Here is a 24,932-nt window from a genome sequence, read left to right as displayed (position 1 = left end):
GGGGGGGACAGACAGACAGACAGACAGGCAGAGGGGGAGAAGGGGAAATGTGTAATGATAAAGAAAAGAAAAAAGTCAGACCCCAAGGACTCTTGATGAACCACACCTTTTATGTTAAGCAATAGTTTAAGTTGTTTTAGCAACTCACTAGCCAGTTACTTAGACTATCAGAGAGGGAAAGATAATTTTGCCTGGTTTTGCTGTTTTGATTGTTTTCCCAGTACTAAGAACTGCCTGTCAGTCCTTATAGATACTAGACAGGTGTTCTGTTTGCTGAGTCTGCCAATTTTCTTTTTCCTTCTTTCCAATTCTGTGTTTGTTTTGAGACAGGGTCTCTCACTCGTAATTCTGGCTGTCCTGGAACTCACTATGTAGATCAGGCTTAGCAGAGTTCTTCCTGCCTCTACCTCCAGTGAGCTGGGATTAAAACTGTAAGCCATTCCTCCCCACTTCGTATTTTGTTCTTGAGAGTGTTTTCTCTGTAGCCCAGGCTAGCCCGGAAGTCAGTCTAGGCTAGCTTGAAACATATGATCTTCTTGCCTTTAACTCCCTTCGTGCTGGTATTACAGGTACACTCATGGGGTGCAAACAGTGGCTCAGTCAATAGAACGCTTGCCTGGTGGGTGTGAATGAGTAGCTAAACTCAGATTCCCAGAACTCACCTAGAAAGTTGAGTTCGAGTTACATGTCTATATTAACATCACTGGAGATGGACTGACAACTGAAGCTCGTTGACCAAGTAACTTAGCTGAATCCATGAGTTCTAGATTCACTGATAGACTTGGTCTTAGAAAATAAGTTGAGCTTAACTGGAGAAGGTGCCCTACATCAACCTCTGACCATCACACATGGGATATCCCACTCTGTCACATACACAAGTGCTTCTGGGGTGCTGAGAATATAGTTCACAGTAACTGCTGCACACTCAGAAGGCTCTGGGTTCAACTCCCAGAGTTTATAAAAGAGGGAAAGACGCGTCTGTGACGTGGCCCCGACAGCTGTAGCATCCCTGTGGATTGTTATTTGTTGGTCATCTTTCGCTTGTGGTTTTATTCTGCAGATTTTTTTTTTTTGAAACATCTTTGGAAGTTGCGAAGGCAGCTCTACTTTGTTGAGGGTCCCTGTGTTAGCAGCTCTAAAACTAAGGTGCATCATGGAAGAGCATTTGGGAATCTGTGATGTGTAGTTTTTCTCTTTAAGTCTGGAGCATTCCCCCTTTAACAAGCGACGTGTCGTTTTTCTGAGTAGAAAGGCATCATTAGTTATGAAAGGCCAAAAGCGATTGTAAAAAGAAGATACACACTTGAAGACAGCACACTGGCATTGAAGACAATATTGAAGAAAGCATGAGGAATCTAATCTGTATTTTATTTACTTCTAAAGTGGAAATATAGCCAGGGCTTTCTTAAGGTTCAGGTTGAGAGCGACCCATGTAGCAGGCCATTTTTCCTGGCAAGCATGGGTCTGCAGGCCTTCTGTCTCGTTTCCACGTGAGGAGACAGACTTCTGTCATTAAGGACCGGGCTTCCAGGTATGACGACCTGAAATGTCCATGCCTGGGAGTTGTCCCTTTGACTGATGGAGAGTCCTGAGCACACATCACTGTAAGCACCTCTTCACAGAGTGTCATTTTTCCAGCTCAGTTGACTTTTGATATACCTCACTTTATCATCCACCCGAGTGGAAATTTCATCACTCTTGCATGCTTTTTGAGGTTTTTCTCTGGTTTGTTTGTAATAGGTTTTATGGGTGATTAGTTATGTGAATTTCAGCCTTCTTTGTTGATGGGAAACCTATCTTAATTTTGCTTATGAAATCAGTTTCTTTTATACACCATGCTATGAAAACACCAGTAGAGATTGGTTTTGGCTTAAGCCTGCCTACCTTACCAAAACCAGTGTATGTGCAGGCCATTTCTGTTTAGTGTGAAAACTAATCACTGAAATTATTTGCATTGGCTGCAGTGTCTGAGCATCAGCCTGTCCAACTGTGCTTTTATATCCTGGTTACTATCCCGGGACAGGCATCAGATGTCAGGATTTTACCAAAGCCCCACTGAACAATATTATGACATCGGGCTAATGGTAGTGCTACTGGTGATCATCCTACCTTACAAGCTTTCCCAGTCAGGAACTGGTGTTACCTAGGCACCTGAACCTGATTGTACCTGATTTGCACACAGGCACCATCTCTACTGGTCAAGTGTCCCGGACAAATGTGCTGAATTGAAATAATGCAGATCTGGTTTGGAGCCTGTGCCATCCAATGTAGGAGCTATGTGACCTTGAATGAGCTACTTAGTTCCTGAGTCAAAGGTTTCTTATATGTAAAGAAGGATGCGTGAGATGGCCAGCACCTGTTTTCTCTGGAAATTACATGAAGGGATGCTTATAAAATGAACATGATTGAGTTCTCAGTATGATTTAGTTGTAGATACAGGTTTGGGTGTTTGGTTATTTCCTTATTCTATAACTGGGGGTTGAACATTGAGTTTTATGATGGTATGAAAATCTCTACCACTGAGCTACATCTCCAGTCCTTTCCCTAGTCCTTGTTTTATTTTGATGCAGGGTTTCTCTAAGATGCCTGAAATAGCCTGAATTCACTCTCTAGGCCAGGCAAGATCTAAACTTTCCATCTCCCTCTCTCTCCCATATAGTAGCTGGAGAAAAGGCCTCTACCCCTAGACCCAGCTTGTGCTATTTCTAGTCTGTATTCAGAAACATTTTATGCTATCATGCAAGGACGTAAAAATCACTACCTAAACTGGACACAGTGGGTTTTTGATAGCTAATTTTTGACCCAAAGCTTTCTTCTCTTGTTTTTTATATTGCGTGTTTATCATTAGAATATTTTCACTCTGCCGTTACTTTTTTGACATACAAATTTTACCAGAATACAAGGCATAGAGACAAATAAACATGGCATGATTTTGCCATAATAGGCTCCTTGCTCTGTCTCAGTCCCACGTTCTAGAGGAGGTATTGAAGTACAGTGTAAAGGCTGTATATCAGATTGACAAGTGGATAAAATACACAGAAGTCTTTGAACCCAGTATCATGGTAGTGGGAAGTGATAACCTGCAGACATTTTTTTTCTTTTCAAGAACATTAATTTTTTTTTAATAAAACCATCTGTACAGTATTGCTAGGGTTTACTTGACACCAAATCACACGTGAATCAGACTTATTATGTGGAAGACATTTAAGACTAGTATGCAGCTGGGTTTGGTAGCATACTTCTTTAATCCTAGGATTTGGGAGGCTGAGGCAGGTGGGTCTCTGAGTTCGAGGCCAGCCTGGTCTACAGAGTGAGTTCCAGAACTAAATAGAGAAATCTTCATCTCAAAAAACAAAACAAACCATAAAATGGCATTGCAGTATATTCTTCTACTGAGATGTCTAAAAGGTGAGGTAGAGAAGGGCCACGGTAATGAGATTTAAAAAGATGGTAGCATAGGGGAGAATTTTAATTAGACTCAGTCTTCTCTCTTCTCAGCCATTATGCCCCAAATAGTGTTCAGCCGGAAAGAACAGCAGTGCTGCTTAAAACTGTGTGGCATGGATACACACTAGAGACTTGTGGGGTTAGACAGCTGTGTTGTGTTTCTGGAATAGCGTTAGCCACTGAGGCTGGGCATGGATCTTCATAAGTTGTCCCAAGAGTGAGAGAGCTGGTGAAGTGAGAGCCATCAATCCTTAGTCAGCCCCACCCCCATCTTCTCCCATTCACTGTACATGGGAGACTCAGGTTGGTGATGGGGTCCAGCCTGCAGAAAGTTCTGTGCTGGTGGTGAACATGCTACATGGAATGGGGGAACATGTGACTGCACCATTTAGCATCACACAGTCAAAGCAGTTCCAGAATTTCTTAATGTGTTTACTGACACATCGTCCTTCTCCCTTGAAAGTAGGAGCGATGATAATGAAGATAATGAAGCACTCTGCTTAAAAAAGCCATAGATTGTTAACAAATAACAAGCTTTGACGACCGGCGAGTGGAGGCATGAAGCCGCTTTTATTCTTTACTGAAACTGTAAGGCATTGATTTACTATAGAAATAATTGCGTTATAATTGTGTGTGACTTTTCAGTGCTGTTTAGAATCTTTTATTCCTTTCAGTGTGCCACCAAAATGTTTAGTGCTTCAAAGTATGCCATAAACACTCTAGCGGAGCATTTGTTGAACTAGAAAATTAGGTGCGATTAGACTAATAAACCATTCTCGCGGGGAGCTGTTCACGAGGACGAGGGTTTCTTCAGACTGTTCCGATGGCATTCAGTTTCCTGACATTTTAGCCATAATTTGTCTTCCTTTTAACTAGATGCTTTCAGAGACAACCCCGTCTCTGTTTGTTCTACCCCCTTAGCTTCTGCCTCTCCACCTTGACCTTCCCTGGAAGGGTAAACTCCCACAAGACGACTACTGCTGGTCATCTGCAGCCCTGAGGATGTCTCTGGGTCACCGTACCTGATTTCAGTGTGATGTGTGATCCTTACATTGCCAATGCTCTTGGTGGCAGTGTCTACAGGAAAGATGTTCCTTTGTAGTTTATGACGGTGGAGGGGTCAGAGATCTGGTAATATTGTCATTAGCTTTCCAAATTCTGCAGATCTTACCGAATGGGGTGATTCATACTGTGTAGGAGGAGGCTAAGATGAGAAGAAGGGCTGGCAGTACGAGGCTCTATCTGAGAACCCAGTAGGGCTGCGCTAAACCATAGGGAATGCAAGCAAGTGATCTTTCCTATTAGGGCAGTATGTATAAATTACACTGATCTGTACTTTATTTACTTAAGGAAGTTTACCCTTTCTTCCTGTATTTTCTCATCAGGCAGGAAACCACACGTGTATTTGAAATACGTTTTCTGAACTGGGTTAATGCCGCTGACTTACGAGAGCATACATGAGTACATTTGTAACTTAGGGTACATCTTGTAAGCCTGTTGTAAAATATTCTGGACATTCACTACTCGAATCTTGGAGCATTCGGATCCATTGCTTAAGGAACGTTTGTCACAAACTGTTCTAACAACAACAAAAAAAATTCAATTATAATAATTGGACATTTTCTATTTATTTCGCATTACTATTAGCCCTGCAGTTTCTAGTACTCATAACATTATGAACTCCATCAAAGGCTAGCCTCACGGGCCCTGAGGACTTGGGCCAATCGCCTAATGGTAAGTCTCGTCGAGTATATAGTTCATCTGCCTAGTGTTTTGAGGTTTTCAAGTTGAATCCACTAGGAAGGCTCTGTAGATAAAGGATGAGAGGAAAAGGCATTAGGTACATTAGTTGAAATTGGCATCATGGTGCCAAACTGTAATAAGCCTTAAGGGAGCTCACTGTTGAATCTACTCAATTGAATGCTGCGATTTCCCATAACAATTTAAAAGGCCTGCAGGCATGCTAAAGTCATAGCTGGATCTTTCAGTTAACACTCTGTAACATGACCCCAAAGCCTCATTTACATCACAGCAATTAAAATATATTCCACATTACATGCTCGCTACCATGGACTAGAGAAATAATCCAACCAAGTGCTGTATTTTCCAAAACATAGTAATGAAGACCAGAGAATTCACTTCTTCTCTTCGAAGTGATATTTTCATAGTGTACATGATAACCGGGGGCCATGGTGTTTATGAAGGGGCAGAGGGCAGAGCAGGAGAAGAAGGTGCCGTCGAGACACCTGATAGTTAGTAGTCAAGACCATTTGCTTCCCCACATGAAATTAGGTTAGTGGTCTCTGTCTGCTCCATAGGTGACAGGTGTCCAATATGCAAAATTATTACAGTAATCAGTGCTAATTGGCCCCCTACTTATAACCAGAAAGTAGAGGGACCAAAAATTAAATGAGTATTAAAATAATTCACCTCCTACCTGAAGAAATGCTATATCTAGACAGTGGTAGAAACCTCCACAGTGCCCATTTGGGAAGCATAGGGAAATTTTCAATGGCGCCCAATCTTGGAAGGAGGTATTTGTACAAATTAGAGTCCTTTACCAGTGCTACAGAAAATTTAATCAAAATCTCTCAGCATATAGATTACTAACTGACAGTACATCTATTTATTTGTCTGGTTGGTTGGTTGGTTGGTTTTGTTTTCTCAAGACAGGGTTTCTCTGTGTAATAACCCTAGGAATTTTGGACTTCCTTTGTAGACCAGGCTGGCCTTGAACCCACAAAGATCCACTAGCCTCTGCTTCCCAAGTGCTGCGATTAAAGGCATGTACCACCGTGCCTGGCTAGCACACCCATTTTTTAATGGGATGAGCAGTAAATTAAATTTATCTTACAGCAAAGCCACCGTGGCCAGAATGGGATCCTATCTTCTAGACAATTGCAGGTGTACTTTGGCAATGCTTTCCAACTGCAGAAACACAGACCAAATTGACTCACTTCTCACTCTTGTGGTGGCTTTAATATTTATCGAGTGGCCACAACCTACCAGATTACCTTGAGAGTATGGTTTGTTTGCTTGTTTGTTTTTTTTTTTAACAATCGTCTGAACACATCGCCCTGGTATTAAGCAGTGGCAGAAGTCCAGCTTTGACACTTGGCAGGCAGACAGGCAGGCAGGCAGCCGGAGACCCAAGTGTGCTGACTTGATCTGTGTATCTACTGGAACGCTCTTGCCTGCACTGCCCTTTTGTGGTCAGGAAGAGCGGTGAAAGAATCCTGCTTCAGCAGACATCTGAGAAGGCCCCTGCTTCATCTGCTGCCCGACTCCACTTTAACTCTGTGCCTTGCTTTATAGCTGCCATTAGTGGAAGCATGGGAAAGAATTTAATGGCTTTTCTTGCTCCCGAGCCTTTGTGCTCATTATTGAAAGGGCTTCCATTGTGAGGACAAACTCCCCTCTTAGGCATCGACTTGAGCAACAGCATGGCACAGCCTGAATTGCAGCCCCCAGCCCCTCAGCAAGTGTCCCTGACCCAAGTTGAGCCACGTCTACCGAACTTCTTAAAAATGTCTGAATTATGCGCTTATCTATCTTTCTGATGTAAAACATCCAAGAAATCCAGGGCCAAGTGATTGAATACACGTTTCCTATTTTTACTTAACTAACTGGCAGCGTTTCAACGGAGCCAAAGTGCTCGGGTGTGCGATGCATATGCACTTTACGATGTATGACTAAACTTAAGATGTCAAAACATTGAATTAGGTGAGACTACACCTCGGGAAGCATATTTATAGTCCTTGATATGGTTACATTTCAGTTTGCTTTAAAACAAATAGTAAACACTGGTGGTGTGAAATATTACAGGAAACCAAATCTTCTAGCGTCTACGCGCAACCAGCTTCCGAGGCTGACTGTGACAACATTGATCCCAAGTCCCATGATGTTAGAAGCTAAATCTAACCCCAGGTAGCCTATGTCATCTTCACAGCACACCAAGAGCATCTGTTTCCTCTTCAGTGTGTATATGTGTATATGGACGTTCATGTTCATGTGTATGCAGGGACACATTTATCTATGGTCTATATGTCCATGTGTGTGCATGGATATAGAACCCAGCAGTCAACCTCAGATATTATCTTCACGAATCCTTTGAGGTAGCATCTCTCACTAAACCCTGAGTCCACCAGTTAGTCCAGATGCCCACTGGTTAGCAAACCCCATGGATTTCACTGGCTTCATTTCCCTAGCACTGAGATGACAAGTTTGTGCTACGATACCCAGCGTTTTTATGAGGGTTCTGGGAATTGAACTCAAGTCCCTTTCCTTATAAGCAAACAATTTGCCAGCAGTTCCCGGGAGGGGTTCCTTCAGGTTGTTGTGACCACTTAGGCTCTCAGACTGAACCCAAAGTCCTTTTGAAACCCTGAAGCGACTCTGCCAAGGGCTTCTCCGTTCCCTTCGAGATACTCACTTCAAGGAGGAAAAGAGTTTTGGGGAAACACCTTTTTCTCTTTCCTCCACTGGACCACATTACATTGAGGGACTCTATTCCACCCAATGTTGGACCCTGCTTCTTCCTCCCCGGGAGTCTGTGAAGAAGGTGCCATTTGGTTGGGCAGGCGCTTTTCAGACTGAGATCAAAACTGTCCTGTAGGCAGTAGACAGAATGCATGTTTATTATAGCAATTTTGCCTGTAGGTTACCGAGGCGTGAATAACGGCAGTTATCCTTTATTCTCCAAGTACTTGTGGGTAGTTATCAGGTATCCACCTAGTTGTTACTAAAATAAACCAAACATAGATAGCTCTTTGAATCCAGAGCCTCTTAATCAGCTTTATGGCTGCCCTTGACAGCCCCTTCAGTGTTTGCCTACCACCTTCTGCAACCAAGACATAAATATTTGGAGAATGATATATATGAAATCATTTTGAAATTATTCATATGGGGACTGTGCTCTTCACCATGTTCTGGGATGGAATTTCTGAATAAGCACATAAAAATTCACGACTAAAATTCCATTCAAACATTTTAGCAAAATACCAGTTTCCTTCTGCGTGTCTTCATTCCTTACTGTCTGACTTCTATAACCGAGCTTGGATCCAGTTTTTAAATCCCCCTAGTGTCCTCAGGTGACTGATGTGGATGTTGTTCTTGGACATGGGACAAAGTTCTTGACCTAATGATAGTAGCTGGATTTTATCAAGTATGCGTAGGCCAACCACCAAGCTAAACACCTTGAATTTATTTTAATCTCACCTAATCTTCGTGGCCTGTCTATAAGAAGGCTATTAGTGTGTGCCTGCTAGGAAATTAAATATAGGAGACAAAACCTTAGAGACTTTATGCCACCACTTAAGGCCCCATGTCTCATCAGTGGTAAATAGTGAGAGCTAGACTTTACACACGAGTTTGTATTGTTGAAACTCCTGCACTGTCTTGTTCTTTACGCTTGTATCAGGATAGATATTTTTAGTTGAAAAAAAATGCAGGCTAGGAACATATTGTTTCCGAATCTGTTTCTAAATTGTATTTCTGTCTCGGAGGTCTGCTTCTTCTTTATAGACATGGCAGGCAGTCTTTCTCCAGAAATGTAAACAAGCTCCAAGTTTACAGCCTCCCAGATTAGTAACAGCAATGAAACGAAATGGGCTTGCAGCCAGTGGCTTTATCAGATGTCCCAGGACTGACCTTACCGGCACGAATTAGGTCACAGGTCCACTCCTGTACAACCACTGACATTGAGTGTCAGGACCACATGAACCGGCTTCCTCATCTTCACTGAGGTAAAAACAGGTTTGAAAGAAGGATTCCAGTGGCCATGAGGAACCCCCGTGAGTGCAGCCTGTCCCCGTGGATAAGTGGACCACATGGGGTGGAAGACAAATAAAGGGAATTGGGCCCATGTCCCCATCTGAAACATATAATAGCATACATACCATTGCCCCCTTATTTTTAGAGGAACATCTTGGAAATGTTTTCAGTATATTCAAGTGTCTTGTTGGCCCTGGATTCTTTTCCTTCCTCCTCCGTTGTGTTTCATTTGGTTTTTATTTTTGCTTCCCCTGTACTGGGTTCTCAGCAGATTTAAATATAACGGTATTTTTCAATAGGACAGTCTCATGATTGTTAACAGTGGGGTCTCTTCATATCCTGAATCGATTTGTTAAGACCCTTTGCTGTTCCCTGCAGCCCCCTTCCTGTTTGTTTGTTTGTTTGTTTTTATTGTTTTGTTGTTGTTGTTGAATGTCATTGTTTGTCTTTTTGAGACAGCATTTCCTTAAATAGCTTTTCTGGGACTTTCTTAGTAGCCGAGGTTGACCTTGAACTTGACCAATGTAAGCCTATTGAGTATTGGGGTTGTTCGTGGGGTTTTCATTGTTTAATTCTCCTGCTTGTTCTAAGGTTTTGATGTGAAGGTCAATGACTAAGGATACAGGTGTGATGGCTAGGAATGAAACTCAGTCTATAAAGTGGTACCAAGAAAATCTGAATTTGATCCCCAGAACCTATGGGGGAAAAAAAAAAGCCAGGCATGTGATGTGTGCTTTTATAGTCCTGTCCCTGGGGAGGCACAAATAGGTGACTGCCTCCATGTTCCTGGCCAGCTAGCCTAGCCCTCATGGCAAGTCCCAGGCAATTGAGAGATTCTGTCTCAAAATAAAACATTAAATGACACCTAGTGAACAATGGCTAAAGCTGTTCGTCAGCTACCATACATATACACACAAGCACACTCACACATATGCACATGGGCCAACACATACATATTCATACACGCTCACAATACACACATGCACCAGCACATACATACTCATACACACAAACACACACACATACATGTACCAGCACATACTCATACACGTACACACGCACACACTCACACACATAGACATATAAATCCAGAGACACAAGAAGATTTGGAATAAAGAGGAATGGGTTCAAATTCTGATCAGCTGCTGTCTGATGTCTGTATGATCTTGGGCAAGTCAATTAATCCCTTTTGGTCCTGGCTCTCTTCTACGAAGTGGGATTTATAATTCTTACTTAGCAAGATTATTGTAAGGGTTAAGTGAGGGCGTATAAGTAGAGCACCTGCCATATTTTAAGCACTCGATAAGTAACCAAGATAGAAATTAATAATTCACCAGGAGCTTTTCTGGCCACTCTTAAGGAAAGGACCCTGCACAGCACTTAGGGAAATGACATCAACTCTTTATCTCAGAAGCCCTTTCCAACTGTCACCAGGCCCATCAGATGGGACCTTTAAGTCACGAAAGTTCCAGCTGTTTTTAAACCACCTGGAAGACCAGCTTGTCTTTTTCTCTACAACCTAAGGTTTGGATTTGGGCTGATCTCCGTCAGTTCCTGTGGTTTATTGACAGCATAGAAGTAAAGGAAGAGCAGGGTACTTGAATTCGAGCCCTAGTGTGACCACGATGGTGGCTGAACTTTAGACTCTGCCTTTGCACTATTCATTTTATTTCCTGTTCCTTAAAGCTGGTCATTCAAAATCTTCACATGCAAAAATACTTCGTGTGGTAGTGTTTCATGAGTGGGTGTCATTTTTTTCCACCTTGTGTTTGACTAGAGCTGACACATCTTAGATCAGTTCACTCCTTTGAAGACGGAAGGGCCTCCTCCAACCGGAGGAACACAACCTTAACAGTATCAAGCCACCTGCTTTCTTTGTTTCTTTGTTTGCTCCTTTGTTTTCCATGGTGAGCATCTGAGGCCATTTTGTTGCCACAGTGTTACATATTTGACACATAGATGTGTTACTTATTTATTCATTCAGACCAGATCTGATTACTCCCAGAATTTTGGGGTTTGTTGTGTTGTGTTTTTTCTTTTTCTTTTTCTTAATAATTTTTCCAATTTTTTATTAGATATTTTCTTCATTTACATTTCAAATGCTGTCCCAAAAGTCCCCTATACCCTCCCCCTGCTCTGCTCTCCTACCCACCCACTCTGTGTTGTTTTTTCAAGACAGAGTTTCTCTGTGTAGCTCTNGTTGTCCTGGAACTTGCTCTGTAGACCAGGCTGGCCTCAAACTCAGAAATCCACCTGCCTCTGCCTCCCAAGCGCTGGGATTAAAGGCGTGTATCACCACCTGTTTACTCCTGGAAGTTTAAGGACCAGGCTCACATTGAAGCACAAACGAAGACAATAGGAACCTCCATAGCAAGAGCTGCAGTTTACCCAGTGATAGGGCTGTGTAGACAGATATGAGGAATAGGTTTTGGTTGGTCCAGGCAAGCTGATGGTCAGAAATATTACTTACATTTTACTCTAAGGGTCTCCAAGCTGGGAAGACTTCCTTTGCCTCACTTCCTTCGTATTCTTGAGTGGACTTTCGTTTGTTCTAAGTGAAGAGATTACGAGTTCCCCGAAGCCACATTTTTGCAGGCATGCATAACTACCAACATGTTGATGAAGTCTATTAAATATTCCTTTTTATAGTTTTTATCAGAAAATAAATCTCCTAAATACACAATCATGCCCCCCCCCAAAAAAAACCTTTTTAAATTTGTTTTGAAATGATAGAAGAAAACACTCCTGTTTCACATTACTGAGTAAATAAACCACATTGTCTGGGTTTGTTTTTTGTTTTGTTTTGTTTTTGTTTTTTTTTGTTTGTTTGTTTTTTCTTTTTCAGACCATTTCAGTTTCTGTTTCCATTTACTTATAAATATTTTTGAAAGATTTTTAAAAAACAATTAGATGAGAATTAAGCCACTTTTCTTACTGCCTAAGGCACTGTTCTATATATTTTCCAATTAAAAATTTTTTCCATATTCACTTCCATTATGAAGCTATTTTAGTATACTGTTCCTATTTATTTCAATATCCAAATTTATGTATTTGCTGTCTTTGTGAAAAACAGGAATGATAGTTTTTAGGTTTTTTTTTTTTAAATGAACTTCCTATTTATTATTTTTAAAATAAAGGCATGAGAACTAATAATATGTTAAGGGAATGCGCTATAAGGCTGTGCATGTTAAATACATACACACATATTCACAGATGCATAGAAGAACCAAACAGCGAAATGTCAAGGGGCGGAATTATTTTCTTGGTTTATCTAGGTTTTTGTTGTTGTTGTTGGTGGTGGTGGTGGTGGTTTTGTTTGTTTATTTGTTTGTTTTAGTTTCTACGAGGAACACACTTTATATGCCCAATGTGTGATCTCAATGAGAAGAAAAGCAAACAGGAGGAGGGCATTGAGCAGCGTTTGGGATGGCAACCTCTTTTCGGGGTCTGGGAGGATGCTCTGCGTTCAGTTGCTCTAGCACAGATCCTGGTACCTACCCCAGCTCCCTTCTCCTCTCTAGCGTGGAGCCTGTTACAGTCAGACCAGCATCACTGCTGAGCCCCTTCCCAACCTGCTCACTTCCCTAAAGCCATGCTACTGTCTTAGACACATCGCAGCTTCACCTCCTCCCTTGCCTGGATGTCTTCCGGAAGCTCGCCCTTGGTGATTTTCTGTTTCCTCGCCTCCAGCTTCTGAGGACCTTCTAAACTGAAAACCTTACAGTAACAGCTCTACAAGGGTTACAGGGTGGAGCTTAGTGGAGCTGCTTCGGGTACCCTTTGAAGCCTGCTGTTTATCTTTGGGGCTCTTCCACACTCACTCTGGGCCAGGCTCTTCTCTTGGTCCCATCTGCATTTGTGTGCCAAACCCCTTGCAGACTCTGTTTTCTGGGGGTTCTTCTCTTTGTCTGTGCCATTCTGCCTTCGTCTTTCACTGTGACTTGCTTTGTGGTGCTCAGACTAAATCTGATTTCTCCTGTGGGTCTTATTAAATGTCAATTACTTATACATTCATTTGTTCATCCATCCATCCATCCATCCATCCATCCATCCATCCATCCATCCATCCATCCATTCATCCATTTTGTTTATTTCAGAAGAGTCTAGTTTTGGTCTGTGGTCTCAATTAGATCTCTTCGTCCATTCTCTTGCTCATTAATAGAACTTTTGAAAGACTGTATGTGAAAGTTTTCTAGGGTCACCCTTCCTCTGGCTTTTGTTTCCAGTATCAAAATAAAAGGGCAAAAGGCCTGAGTCTTGTCTATGTCTCTATCTCTAGCGCTTCTTGCCATGTTTTGCAAGTGATAGGCGTTCTCAGTATGTATGAAAGTATGTAAAGAAATCACTGATTGATATGTCCTGTGCCTACCTGGGTAGATCCACCGTAATCGTCTGAATTGCTCCAGCCTATTGCTCTATCTAGTCTTGCTTTGTTTTTGTTCGTTTCTTGTCTTTTGTTTATTTTTGTCATCTGACCTGAGCCTGCCTAGTGGACGTTATGCTGAGATCATTTCCATCAGATGTGGTTGTTGATATCTTCAGGCTAGGTTTTTCCTTTATCATTCATTTATGTTTAACATTTTTGTTTGTTTTTAACAGTCCTGGGGATCTAACCAGGTCTAATTATTTGCTTCTATCATCTTCGTGTCTTAGACTATGTTCATTGGGCACAGCATCAAATTGCATCCTGCTTTTGAAATCCAATGTGGAAACTTTCCTGGTTTGTAGTGTGGACTCTGTGGATCATTTTTTGTTTAACGTAGTTATTGAATTAGTTATGTTTATGTCTGCCATACTAACTCTTGTTTAAAAGTCCCATTGTGTCTTTGTTATATCTTCCTCGTCCTCTGTCTTCTTTATTTCTTCATTGTTTTATTGCTTTTATATCAACTCAGTGATCTTTTCCTGGCTTATGGAGTTACAACTCTTTCCCTTGTTATTTTAGAGGTTTGGAATGTACAGTACATGCCTTTGATATAACAGTTTACCATTAGTGAATAGTAAGCCATTTTTTATGCAGTATAAAAAGCTCACAACCTGCTTCTGAAACCCTTCTCTATGCTACTGTTGCAGAAGATTTCAGCCACACATATTATGAACCCTGAAAGAGATTGCTAGTTTCTTGGTTTAAATAGTCACAAAGCTTCCAAAGATTTAAACCATATCATATATTTCTCCACATACTCGAGTGCCACCTGTTATTTCTTGATTAGTGCACATCTCTGCTTCTATGCCTGCTTCCCACTGCATGGCCTCCTTTAGACTTTTCTGTCAAAGACTCTGATGGTGACCGGCTCTTGTGTATATGAAAAGTGCATCTGTTTGAGGTTAGATTTGGAAATATTTGCGTTGGGCATGGAATTCTAGATGGCTTGCTTCTTGTTTCCTTTCCGTGCTTTAAAATGTGTGGCCCTCCTGTCCGTGTGCTCACCTTACTTTCACAGAGATGTTTTCACTATAGCCACGGTCTTCTTTTCTCTGCTCTTAAAGGTATCTCTTTACGACTTATCGGACTGGTCAACTCTCCCAGGGACTAACTGTGCTGGTGCAGATTGCTTCACATTTCCTCTGCTTGGGACTTGTTGACTTTCTGGGATCTGTACATTTGCTGTGCATATCGAATTTGAAGTGTTTATGCTTGTTTCTTTTTCTTCAAATATCGTTTCCCCTCCTGTTTGTCCTGTTCTTCAGGGATCTGTCATTCCATTGACCTCTGAACCCTGCCGCCACTTTGACCTTTGAACCCTGCGGCCACACTGATCTCTTACTGTAGTTCTGCATCACAGGGATGATCGGCTCATTGATCCACTTATCAGTTCATTAGCTTTTTTTTTTTTTTTTTTTGACATTGTCGCTTCCCTTTCCTACTTTGCTGCCCCTTCGTTTTGTGACATCTAATTCACCATTGCTCCTCTTAGACATTGCAGCATCCCCCTCTGGGTTTGATTACAGTCTTCTTTTTCTATCCTCTATGACTATTTCAATTTCAGACATATGGGACGCAGTTATAATACTTGCTTCTGCTACTGTGAAAAGACACCATGACCTAGGTAGCTTAGAGAAAGGAAGCATTGATTTGGCGCTTCCTGCGCCAGAGGGATAAGAGTCCATCACTGTCCTGACAGGGAAATGTGATAGCAGGTAGGCACGGTGACCAGAGTTGGTGGCTGAGAGCTGAGGACTCACAACCACACCCACAAACGGGTAACAAAGAGAGAGCTCTGGAAACTGAACTTGACTTTTCAAACTCCTAAGTCCACCCCCAGTGACATACTTCCTCCAGCAAGGCCACACTTTTTTTTTTGTTTTGTTTTGTTTTGTTTTTTTGTTTTTCAAGACAGGGTTTCTCTGTGCAGCCTTGGCTGTCCTGGAACTCACTTTGTAGACCAGGCTGGCCTCGAACTCAGAAATCCACCTGCCTCTGCCTCCCGAGTGCTGGGATTAAAGGCATGCGCCACCATGCCCGGCTAAGGCCACACTTTTTTAAACCCACTCGAACAGTGTCACTAATTGGGGACCAAGTGCTCAGATGCCCAGGACCATAAGGGACATCTCATTCAAACTACTTGCCAACCTTCATATCCTTGTCTAATAATTCGAGCATCTCTATCAGTTCTTCATCCAGTTGGTTGCCTTTCTTCATTATTTCTCTGCTCCTTCGCATACATGCATAAAAAATCTTGTTCAATGATACATACTTACCTTATTTATTTATTTATTTATTTACAATATTCTCTAGCCTTGTGAGAGTATAGTTAAGCTATTTGGGGAAGCAGTTGTTCATGGGTGGTCTTGTTTTTTAAGAATTACGAGCTGGGACTAGAATTGTCTTTGTTTCATGCCTACATTCCACACCAAACTGAAAGAGCATTTCCCCAACTCCTTGGCCCAGTGCAGTGCAGACTGAGGCTCCTGCAGAGTGCTGCTGTAATAGCTGGCACACTTGGGTGAGCTCTGGATGCTTTAATCAACACAGGGTCTGGAATTGGAGGTAGTCTTGCCCCTGGCAATATACATATTGTCTGGTCATAGGTTAGTGATGAACTGGATACTATAGGCGCTTAGTAGGCAGATGCTAGGAATACCCTAATAAGTGTCACACTACAGCATAGCGCCTCCAAGACGGAGTTGTTTTTTTTTTTTTCCTTCTAAGATGTCAGTGGTCCTGAGGATGAGAACACTTCCATCATCCTTCAGATGATTACTTGTCTTGAGTGTTATTTCTTTCAAGCGAGCTCTTCACGCAAATATGGTTATTCTTACTCTGCTCCATGCTCAGGAGGTACCCTCTGCCGACGATAGGGATTCAGTCTTCCTGGACTTCTTTGTTCCTCCAGCGTGGCACCCTAAAATTTCTCCCCAGCTTTCATTGAGACTGACCTGTGTCCCTAGGAAGTTTGCCACTCTTCCTCCCTGGGTCCAGGACTGACTAGGGTCCTGTCATTTTTTAGGGGCGGGTGCTCATTGCTCTTTCTTGCTTGATATCAGTGACTTGAAAACTTCTTTTCTCCGTCATTTTGTTCTCGGTGGTTTTGGGCGCCCTTCATTCCGGAAATCTGGAGGCTCCGTCGGGATGGCAAATGAAGACAGCCCGAGAAAGATCCTGTCACAGAGCAATCAAACAGAAAAAAAACATGCAAACAAGGGAACAGCAGAAATTTTATTTAGTTTTTATTATTTTAACAGATTTGGTTTTTACTGTATGTATTTGATCTGTATGTATGTGCTAGGTGTATGTTATTCCTTTTGGGGCCAGAAGATGGCACCAGACTCCTGGAACTGGAGTTACAAGAGGTTATAAGTGTTCCTACGGGTGCTAGATACAGAACCCAGGTCCTCTGCAAGAACAGCAAGAACTCTTACCTGCTGAAGTGCATCTCCAGCTTCAACCTTTGTCCTTTTAGACAGGAGAGTAAATTTAGTTCTTGAGACGTGCCAAGCATGTAAGAAAGAGTTAGCTTATATGTTTATTACTGTTATCTAATATCTCTATTAACTGTCATATTTAAAGAAAACACCTTGAGTGGTGCTGACCCTGTCAGCCCTAGAAACTGACCACTTGAATCCTCTCAGAAGCTGTCACTTCTGTGACTTGCAGTGACTCCCTGGTCTTGGGTCGCCTTTCATACTTCCTTGTGTTTTCAGTGAGCCAATCTGTTTCTTCTGTGAGAAACTGGAAAATTCGAAATTATTGATACACGCAAATTTAACATTAACAAGAAAGTTACCATAATGTGACTTTATTTTTATACTTAATTATTTCAATTCTTGGGTTTACGAGTTTGCCTCAGAAAACACAATTTTCTCCAAGAGGAACAATAAAAATTGATTTTCTCTTGTGCTCAATTGCCATTAATCTATTCAATAAAAAGAAATACTTCAAAATGTATACAATACAGGAAGTTATGTATGCAGTTGATTAACATAACTGGTAATTCATAAATGCTAACTTATTAAGGAAATGTGAATTGTAACAAAAAGGTGAAAATTTCTCCCTGTTGTGTATCAATGACTTAATTTAAATCTTTAATCTAAACTATTCGGGTGATAAATTAGTGTTTTGCCTAAAATCTACTTATTCTTAGCACAAGTTTTTCAACAGTAATGAAAGTAGGCAGGCATCCTGTGCTCACGGGTCTTCAAGGTTACAGGTAGGGATCAGTGGTTCTTACACAAGGCAGGTGTCAGAAGAAGCGTGAGTGACTTAGACCAGCAGGCCCTTTACCTTTGGGTATTCATGTTCATTTTTTTAAAATCTCAGCTCTTGGAATTTTAGAATTATAGTTGATTGTTAGCATGTCGGCGATAGGTCAACATTATAATCATTGGCATCAAGAGTTTTAAAAAAAAATACAGAAACTCCAATTAAAATTCAGTTAGTTTGATCGGAATATAAAATGAATAAATAAATTAATGGAAAAAAATCAGGTTAGATTCTAAATGTAAAATTTTGGGGGTGTATTATTATTGTTGTGGTTGGTGGTGGTTTTAAGACAAAGTTTCTCTGTATAACCACTCTGGCTGTCCTGGACTTTACTCGAACTTACAGAGATTCGCCTGCCTCTCCTTCCAAATACTAGAATCAAAGGCATGCACCACCACTAACTGGCTTATTATCATTTTTATTAAGAATATGTTTTTATTAAGTTCAATTTTCTGCCTGGTTCAAAGTATGTTTATACACTCTATTGGGGGTGGGGGTGGAAAAATAGCTGAGTGGTAAGAGCATTCGTTTGCTGCTCTTGTAGAAGACTAGAGGTTGGTGCCCAACACCCACATGGGGCTACTCACTACAGCCTGACACTCCTGCTCCAGAAAAGATTTGATGCCATCTCCTGGTGTCTGTGGTTACCTGTCTGCATGTGCACACATGCACACAGACACACACACACACACACACACACACACACCATAAATAGATAATAAAAGAAGTCTTTAAGTACTGTGTCTACAGTAGAAGTTGTGGTGACCCTCATCAGTGTCCACAAAGCTGGAGCCGCCTGCCTGTTCATTCATTTGTTCAGTCAAACCTTTCAAAGTCCAGATACTCCTTCGCTGTTTGCTGATGCACTATAACCCCCGACAAACCCGGTGTGAAGTGGAGGTTTCCTAAGCGGTAATACTCCAGGTACATTAAAGCCACTTAACATCCTAGCAGAGAATATGGTCCTTCCCACACCTCTGTGACTTTAAGGACTGAGCCCCACGGTGGCTGCCCAGCATCTACCACAAGCCACTAGCCCATCCAAAAGCTCAAAGTTCAAATAGCATCTACTGAATGTACATTGCTTTGGTGTCATCACGGGTAGTCGGAGAACCAACACGTAGATCCGTTCTGTCAAGGTGTCTGTACTGAGAAACAAGTAGCTTAGCCGTGCAGCTGCAACTTCCAAAGTACTGTCATTTGTAACTGCCTTGCTTTTCAAGGAGGGAATGGAAATTAGCTATATCCATATAAAGTCGTTCTCACATCACTTCACTAAAAAAAAAAAAAAAAAAAAAAAAAAAAACCAAAACACTCTTGGTTAACTCGCTTAGCAATCGCTTCGTTTCTGAAAGGCTGCACCTCCCGCCCCAGTTCGTTAAGTTCTTTGTATGGAGTCTGCCCACAGTGACCTTCTCCTTTGTGAGAGACCAGCAGCCACTAGCAAAGGATGTCAACAGTTTAGAGCCTCTCAAACACTTGCATGTCTTAAACTTCTCCTCCTCGGGCTTGAGTGGAGGAGATAACCCGGGAAACCGCCTTTGAAATCATATTGAGCTCACTGGCTCCCCTCAGAGACTTGTCAGTCTCCACAGGCATTACAGTGTCGATTAAGCCCTAGCGGAGCCTGAACTATGTACAAAACAGAACGAGCGATGCAAACAACTTGGCAATGTTTTGAGTGCCAACGATCAGATTGCCTGCGTCTTTGATAGCGTATGTGATTTATCTTGATTTATCTCAGCAATTTAGAATTGCCTTGCAAAGCGAACTTAGTTATCTCGCGTTACAAATGACCTATCATGTGAGAGTACTGGCCGGACAGACGTGGTGGCGCACTGTCTGGTGGCCCATGTGTATGGGTCAGCATACACAAAGCTGAGACACAGGGTCATAAGTTCAAGGATAGCCTGGCCCTAAGAGCATAGCAGAACCCCTACCTCATCCCCACCCCACCCCCCAAAAAAATTAACTTGGGGAGAAAAAGCTCTAGATCTCTCTGCCTACTAATAGAAAAACAGACAAAGAACAAAGCTCTTGAAAGAGAGGTTGAGAAGTAACTCTAGTATGGTACTTCCCTACTTCCCTACCATTCCCAAGGCCCTGGGTTGGTTTCAGGCACCATAAAACAAAACCTAAGTTACCTTTAATGCTGATAGTTTAACATTTAATTGATGTACCGGTACCGCAACGGTCCTTATTTTTGTGACAGCACTCTAGTGTTGCCATATCAAAGAACTCTTAGTGCCTAGTCTAGAAGAGTATAAAATTGCATCATGAAAATTACAAAGAGCTTCCTTTTTACAATTAAAAGTTAATTGCACAGCACGTCAAAGCATCATACTTCAGGTTGTGGGTTTTGCTGATCGCCATCATTAAGAATGCTAATTTTTAAACAGATATCAACTTAGGGTGAGAAGCAGAAGTTCTGCAACACTTTAGAGTTCCAAACGTCCGTACCTGGAAACGCTTGAACTATATTTTCTGGTCAATTATAAGGTTTTTTTGATGACCACTTAATTTTGAGAGTCTGTATAGCCTTTCCTCCAAAGAGCCAAACACTAGTTTAGAAAGGAACTTCATTTTGAACTTAAGATATATTTATTCAGTGTGTCAAATGATGAAATTATAGCAGCGTCATTTAAAGATCATTAAGGCCAATTAATGTCTTTTTCTTAAGATTCCAAAAATCAGGCCACTGGTCACTGTAATGAAGAATCGGCATTTTAATGGGCTTAGCAGACCAGTTGGTTTTTATAAACAAAGAAGGTCTGCTAAGAAAAAAGAAAAAAAGAAAAAAGAAAAAAAAAAAAAAACAAGCAAAAAGCAATGACCAGTCATTTGAAAATGATGTTTCCTGTAAGGTGAGAAGAGAAAGAGAAACCAATTGGCCAGCAGTTTCTTTCAGGTTACTTTTCATAGGAAATAGAGCTATGAGTGAGACTGTGGTTGCCATGTTGGTGGAGACTGGCTCCTTCAGTGAACTTGGATGAGCTTCATTCTCACATGAGGATAATCCCATGGTTTTAGCTCTGAACCCTAGCAGGCATGGCTCATTTGGAGTCCAGTGTAGGAACCTGGTCCACGTTATAATCTCCTGTAATTTCTGTTTAGCATCCCCACTGGGAAGCATGTTACTGTTTCACTCACTAAATGGAGACTCCATTTGAGCAGTAACATTTTTTTTTTTTTGTTCAGTCCCAGGTCCTCTGGGAAGGCATTCAGTAAATGGCTCCCTAAAATAACTTTTGTTTCATTACAATAATAAAAATAAGGAAACTCATTAATTTTCTTATAGTCTCTGTCACTTTGCCTTAAGTTCTTTTTTTTTTCATATTAAGCTGAAAGGAAAGCTACAATAAAAATTTCAGGGGTTATTAAGAACCATTCGAAGAATCCGCAAGGAAGTCATGGAGTCGTGAATCAGAAAGAGTCAATGAAAAATATTACGTTAAAAAAAAAAATACGGTCACGATAAAGGAAAAAAAACGATGGTAAAAATCACGATTCTCTTATGAAATGTTCGTCATTACTTCGAATGGCCTGGCTCATTGCAGAGCCTGCATGTGGAGACCGATTTGAGAGATGACCTGATTGGTCATCTGCGTAGCGGGACTTGTAATTTGTTTGAAGAAAGGGCTTGGAGGAGTATCCCCAAAGTTTCTGAGCATACACGGTGGAGTTCTGTGATCATTCCAGCCCAGAGCTTTGCCCCACGTTCAGTAACTGGGTGGAAGGCAGAACTGAGAGAGAGAGATCTAGGAGCTATTGTGGTAAGCAGGAAGCAAGATTGGCCGACAACTGGGCGTAGGCAATTCTGAGGCCACGAGACTCCACGCGGGCAGCGTATTAAAGAGCTGTGTGATGTGTCTAATTAATAGTAGTGGATGGCGACGAAGTGGAGAGACCTTTTCCGCACAGAGCATCTCCAGGAAAGATCATGCAAGCCATGGCCGGAAGAATCCAGAAGAAGCAAAGAAAAAGACCTGGGGCTGGCCAGGAGTCTGTTTCAACTTGGTTATGGAATCAGTGGATTAAAAAGTACCCCGAAGAAAAGTAGGGTTGGGGTGGGGCGATCGCACTGAGGACTGAAGAGGGGGCTCTAGGGAAACGGCACGTTAAAAATAAAAGACAGAGTGAGACACAGCAGAGGATCATAGAATGCTGATTCGCCCTGGGCGCTCTCCATCTTCCAGGTCGCATCAGACCCGGAGCCTGCTCCACACCGTCCAGCAAATTCAGGAAAAGGGGCTGCTAAGCAAAGAAACACAGCTTGCTCTGCTCCATCTAATGGAATCTTGCTATCGGCAGTTATGGGGAAGAAAAGAAAGAAAGTGCCCCCATCAAATTAGCCACTTGAATTGCCTTAAATGTCAGGGGAGCACTGATGAAGTGTACATGCCAGGGAGGGAAATCAGTGCGTTTAACAAGAGGGGTATGAGAGGGGCGCCGGCTCTTTCCACAGTTGACGACATTTAGCTCCTTAACGCATGGAAATTACCCTCTGAAAGCAAAAGTCTTTGTTAAAAAAAAGAAAAAGAAAAGAATAAACTATTCAATTCATTTGATGAGGTCCCCGCTGTAAGAATCTCCCAATTTGTTCTTATGCTTTAAAGAGATGAAAAAATTAATAATAATAACTTTTTTTTTTCGGGGGTAAGGAAAAGAAAGTCGACTTATTTGCCAAAGAGGTACATGCTATGGGCAAAAACTTTTCCACAATGGAAAACTGAACAAACTGTTGAGGCCACTTTTTAGCGGGCTTCTATAGTGTTGTTTAAGCTCGAGATTAATTTTTATTTTGTATTCATGTGTGTGTTTCTTGGGGGTGGGGGGGAGAGGCATCCTGTAACATATTTAATATGAATTCCCAGAGCAAGATTGTCCCACGTGTCGGTGTTACAGACTATGGTAATATAAGAATCTTAGGGATATCGATTTTGTGTTGAAAGTGGGATTCGAGCTAGCAAAGCTATTGTTGAGCCTATCCTTAGCTAAGAAGGCCAGCAAGGGGGTCAGTCTGCGGATGCTTTCGCTGATGTCATGCCAACCTTTTTCTCTTCGCAGAAAGGCCCGTGAGAGCTGAACTCTGCGTGCCGAAGTTCTAAGAAGCCGGACCGATGTGCACAGAGAAGGAATGAAGGAAGTATGGATGTGAAGGAACGCAGGCCTTACTGCTCCTTGACCAAGAGCAGACGGGAAAAGGAACGGCGCTATACAAACTCGTCCGCGGACAATGAGGAGTGTAGGGTCCCCACGCAGAAGTCCTATAGTTCCAGTGAAACCTTGAAAGCTTTCGATCATGATTCTTCACGGCTGCTTTACGGAAACAGAGTAAAGGATTTAGTCCACAGAGAAGCCGACGAATATCCTAGACAAGGTAGGTACCCACCCGCGCTAGTAGAACAAGGTATCCGTGCTCGCGTGTTATCTTAAGAGGTGCCCCCGGGTTTCAAGCCCTAGAGAAAGAGAACATTTTCTTTGTCCTGGCTGCTGGTTCTGATTTTGAGATCCCTAGCGGGTCACAGAGTATACCAAATGGGAGGTAGAAAGCCACCCATAAGACTTGGGCTCACAGACCCAGGTACTGACACACACGGATGGATACACATGATACATGCGTGAGGGTGATGGTTTCACACATGATCAAAGTTTCAAGTTTTTCTTAGTTGAATGAACACTCACAAACACTGCTTTTAGAGTTAGAACTGGTATAAGGAAAGCAGGTATTGAGGGGGTGGAAAAAAAAAACTCATAAAAACCTAAGAATAGGCTTAGCATTCTAGATTCTCTCACTATCCCAGCCCTCCACTTGTGTCTAGCTTAAGCCAGAGTGAACCACAGAAGGATTCCCTTGTCTTCCTCCCATGCAACCTCAGACCTTAACACAATCTGGCTTCCCATAATGTAATGGCTTGGTCATTTGCATATATTTCGTGACCATTTCTACACTCCCTTTTCCTGTCTCCCTGTCTTGCCAGTGAAAGTGACCCCTGTAACTTTAGTTTGCCATCCTAGAATGACTGGTTCTCAGAGTGTAGACAAGAGTTTGTCCTAGAGAAGGCATACAGTTAGCTGTATGTTGTTTTGTCTAGTATTGAGATGTGGCCAAGATTTCCCAAGTAAAAAATCAAACCTTCTTCCATGTTCACGTCAAAGTCCATCGGATTAGTGTCCCTTGGCTAATTTAACTGGGGAAACTAGTAAAAAATTGGAACTTTAGTAATAAAGGATATGTGTGTGTGTGTTTCCAGTCACCTCCCTGGCAAAGTCACTAAAGGACTTGACATTAGGGTGGGAAAAACCCAAGGACCTTTAAAAAAAAAAAGATGACAGGGCAGGACATCTGTCACTCACAATTCTAAAGCTTTCCCGTGATTCCTTTCTCTTCCGCATTACCAGAGCAGCCATCCTACAAAAATTGTCCAAGTCAGTTCGTAGTCTAAGATAAATTAATTCGATTTCCTCAAGGGTAATCCCCATTAAAAGCAAGCTCTACTAAATGCTGGTATGAAATTTCATGAAGAGGGGAAAGATAGTTTCGGATTTTTAACTCATTTTGAGGGGGATACAGAACACATATGGCTGTGTACTCTTGGTAAGTCAGGGAACATTTATATGATCCGTATGTATACCAGATAATATAGAATGCTGAACCTAAGCTTTTCTCTCACAGTGTCTGCACAGCTGGAAGACATTATCAATATACACTTTTCACAGATTTTTTTAAAAGTAGACAATGAGTGCCATCTGAAACCTACATGAAGTCTTGCTTTACATATACATATACATTATACATATACACATACCATCATATACATATACATATAATATGCATATACATATACATTAAAAATAACTGTTTGGTGCTATGTGGTGGAAAGAGCGGTCGAACCGCCTTCCACTGTTGAGCACTATTAGGAGACAAGTCATTCGAACATGTGGCACGAAGCATCCGCAAGGCTCATCCCCACCCCGAGCCGGCATTTCGGTTTTTTTTTTTTTTTTT

At 41.8% G+C, this 24,932-nt stretch overlaps 1 protein-coding gene across 11 annotated transcripts in view; it reads left to right on the top strand.

The window, feature by feature from the left end:
- Positions 1–24,932, top strand: part of Tenm3 (teneurin transmembrane protein 3) — a 723,224-nt gene that overhangs the window by 248,240 nt on the left and 450,052 nt on the right. For all 11 annotated transcript variants that reach the window (XM_029531766.1, XM_029531758.1, XM_029531759.1 and 8 more), the window contains one exon: positions 22,991–23,303. In XM_029531766.1, coding sequence (XP_029387626.1) covers positions 23,072–23,303 — 232 coding nt within the window. In that variant the 5' untranslated portion in view covers positions 22,991–23,071. The remainder of the gene's footprint in view (positions 1–22,990; positions 23,304–24,932) is intronic.

Source organism: Mus pahari, chromosome 19 (assembly GCF_900095145.1).
Source record: "Mus pahari chromosome 19, PAHARI_EIJ_v1.1, whole genome shotgun sequence".
NCBI classification, from domain to species: Eukaryota; Metazoa; Chordata; class Mammalia; order Rodentia; family Muridae; genus Mus; species Mus pahari.
Note: the sequence above shows the minus strand (reverse complement) of the source record. Positions and strands in the feature narration are given on the sequence as shown.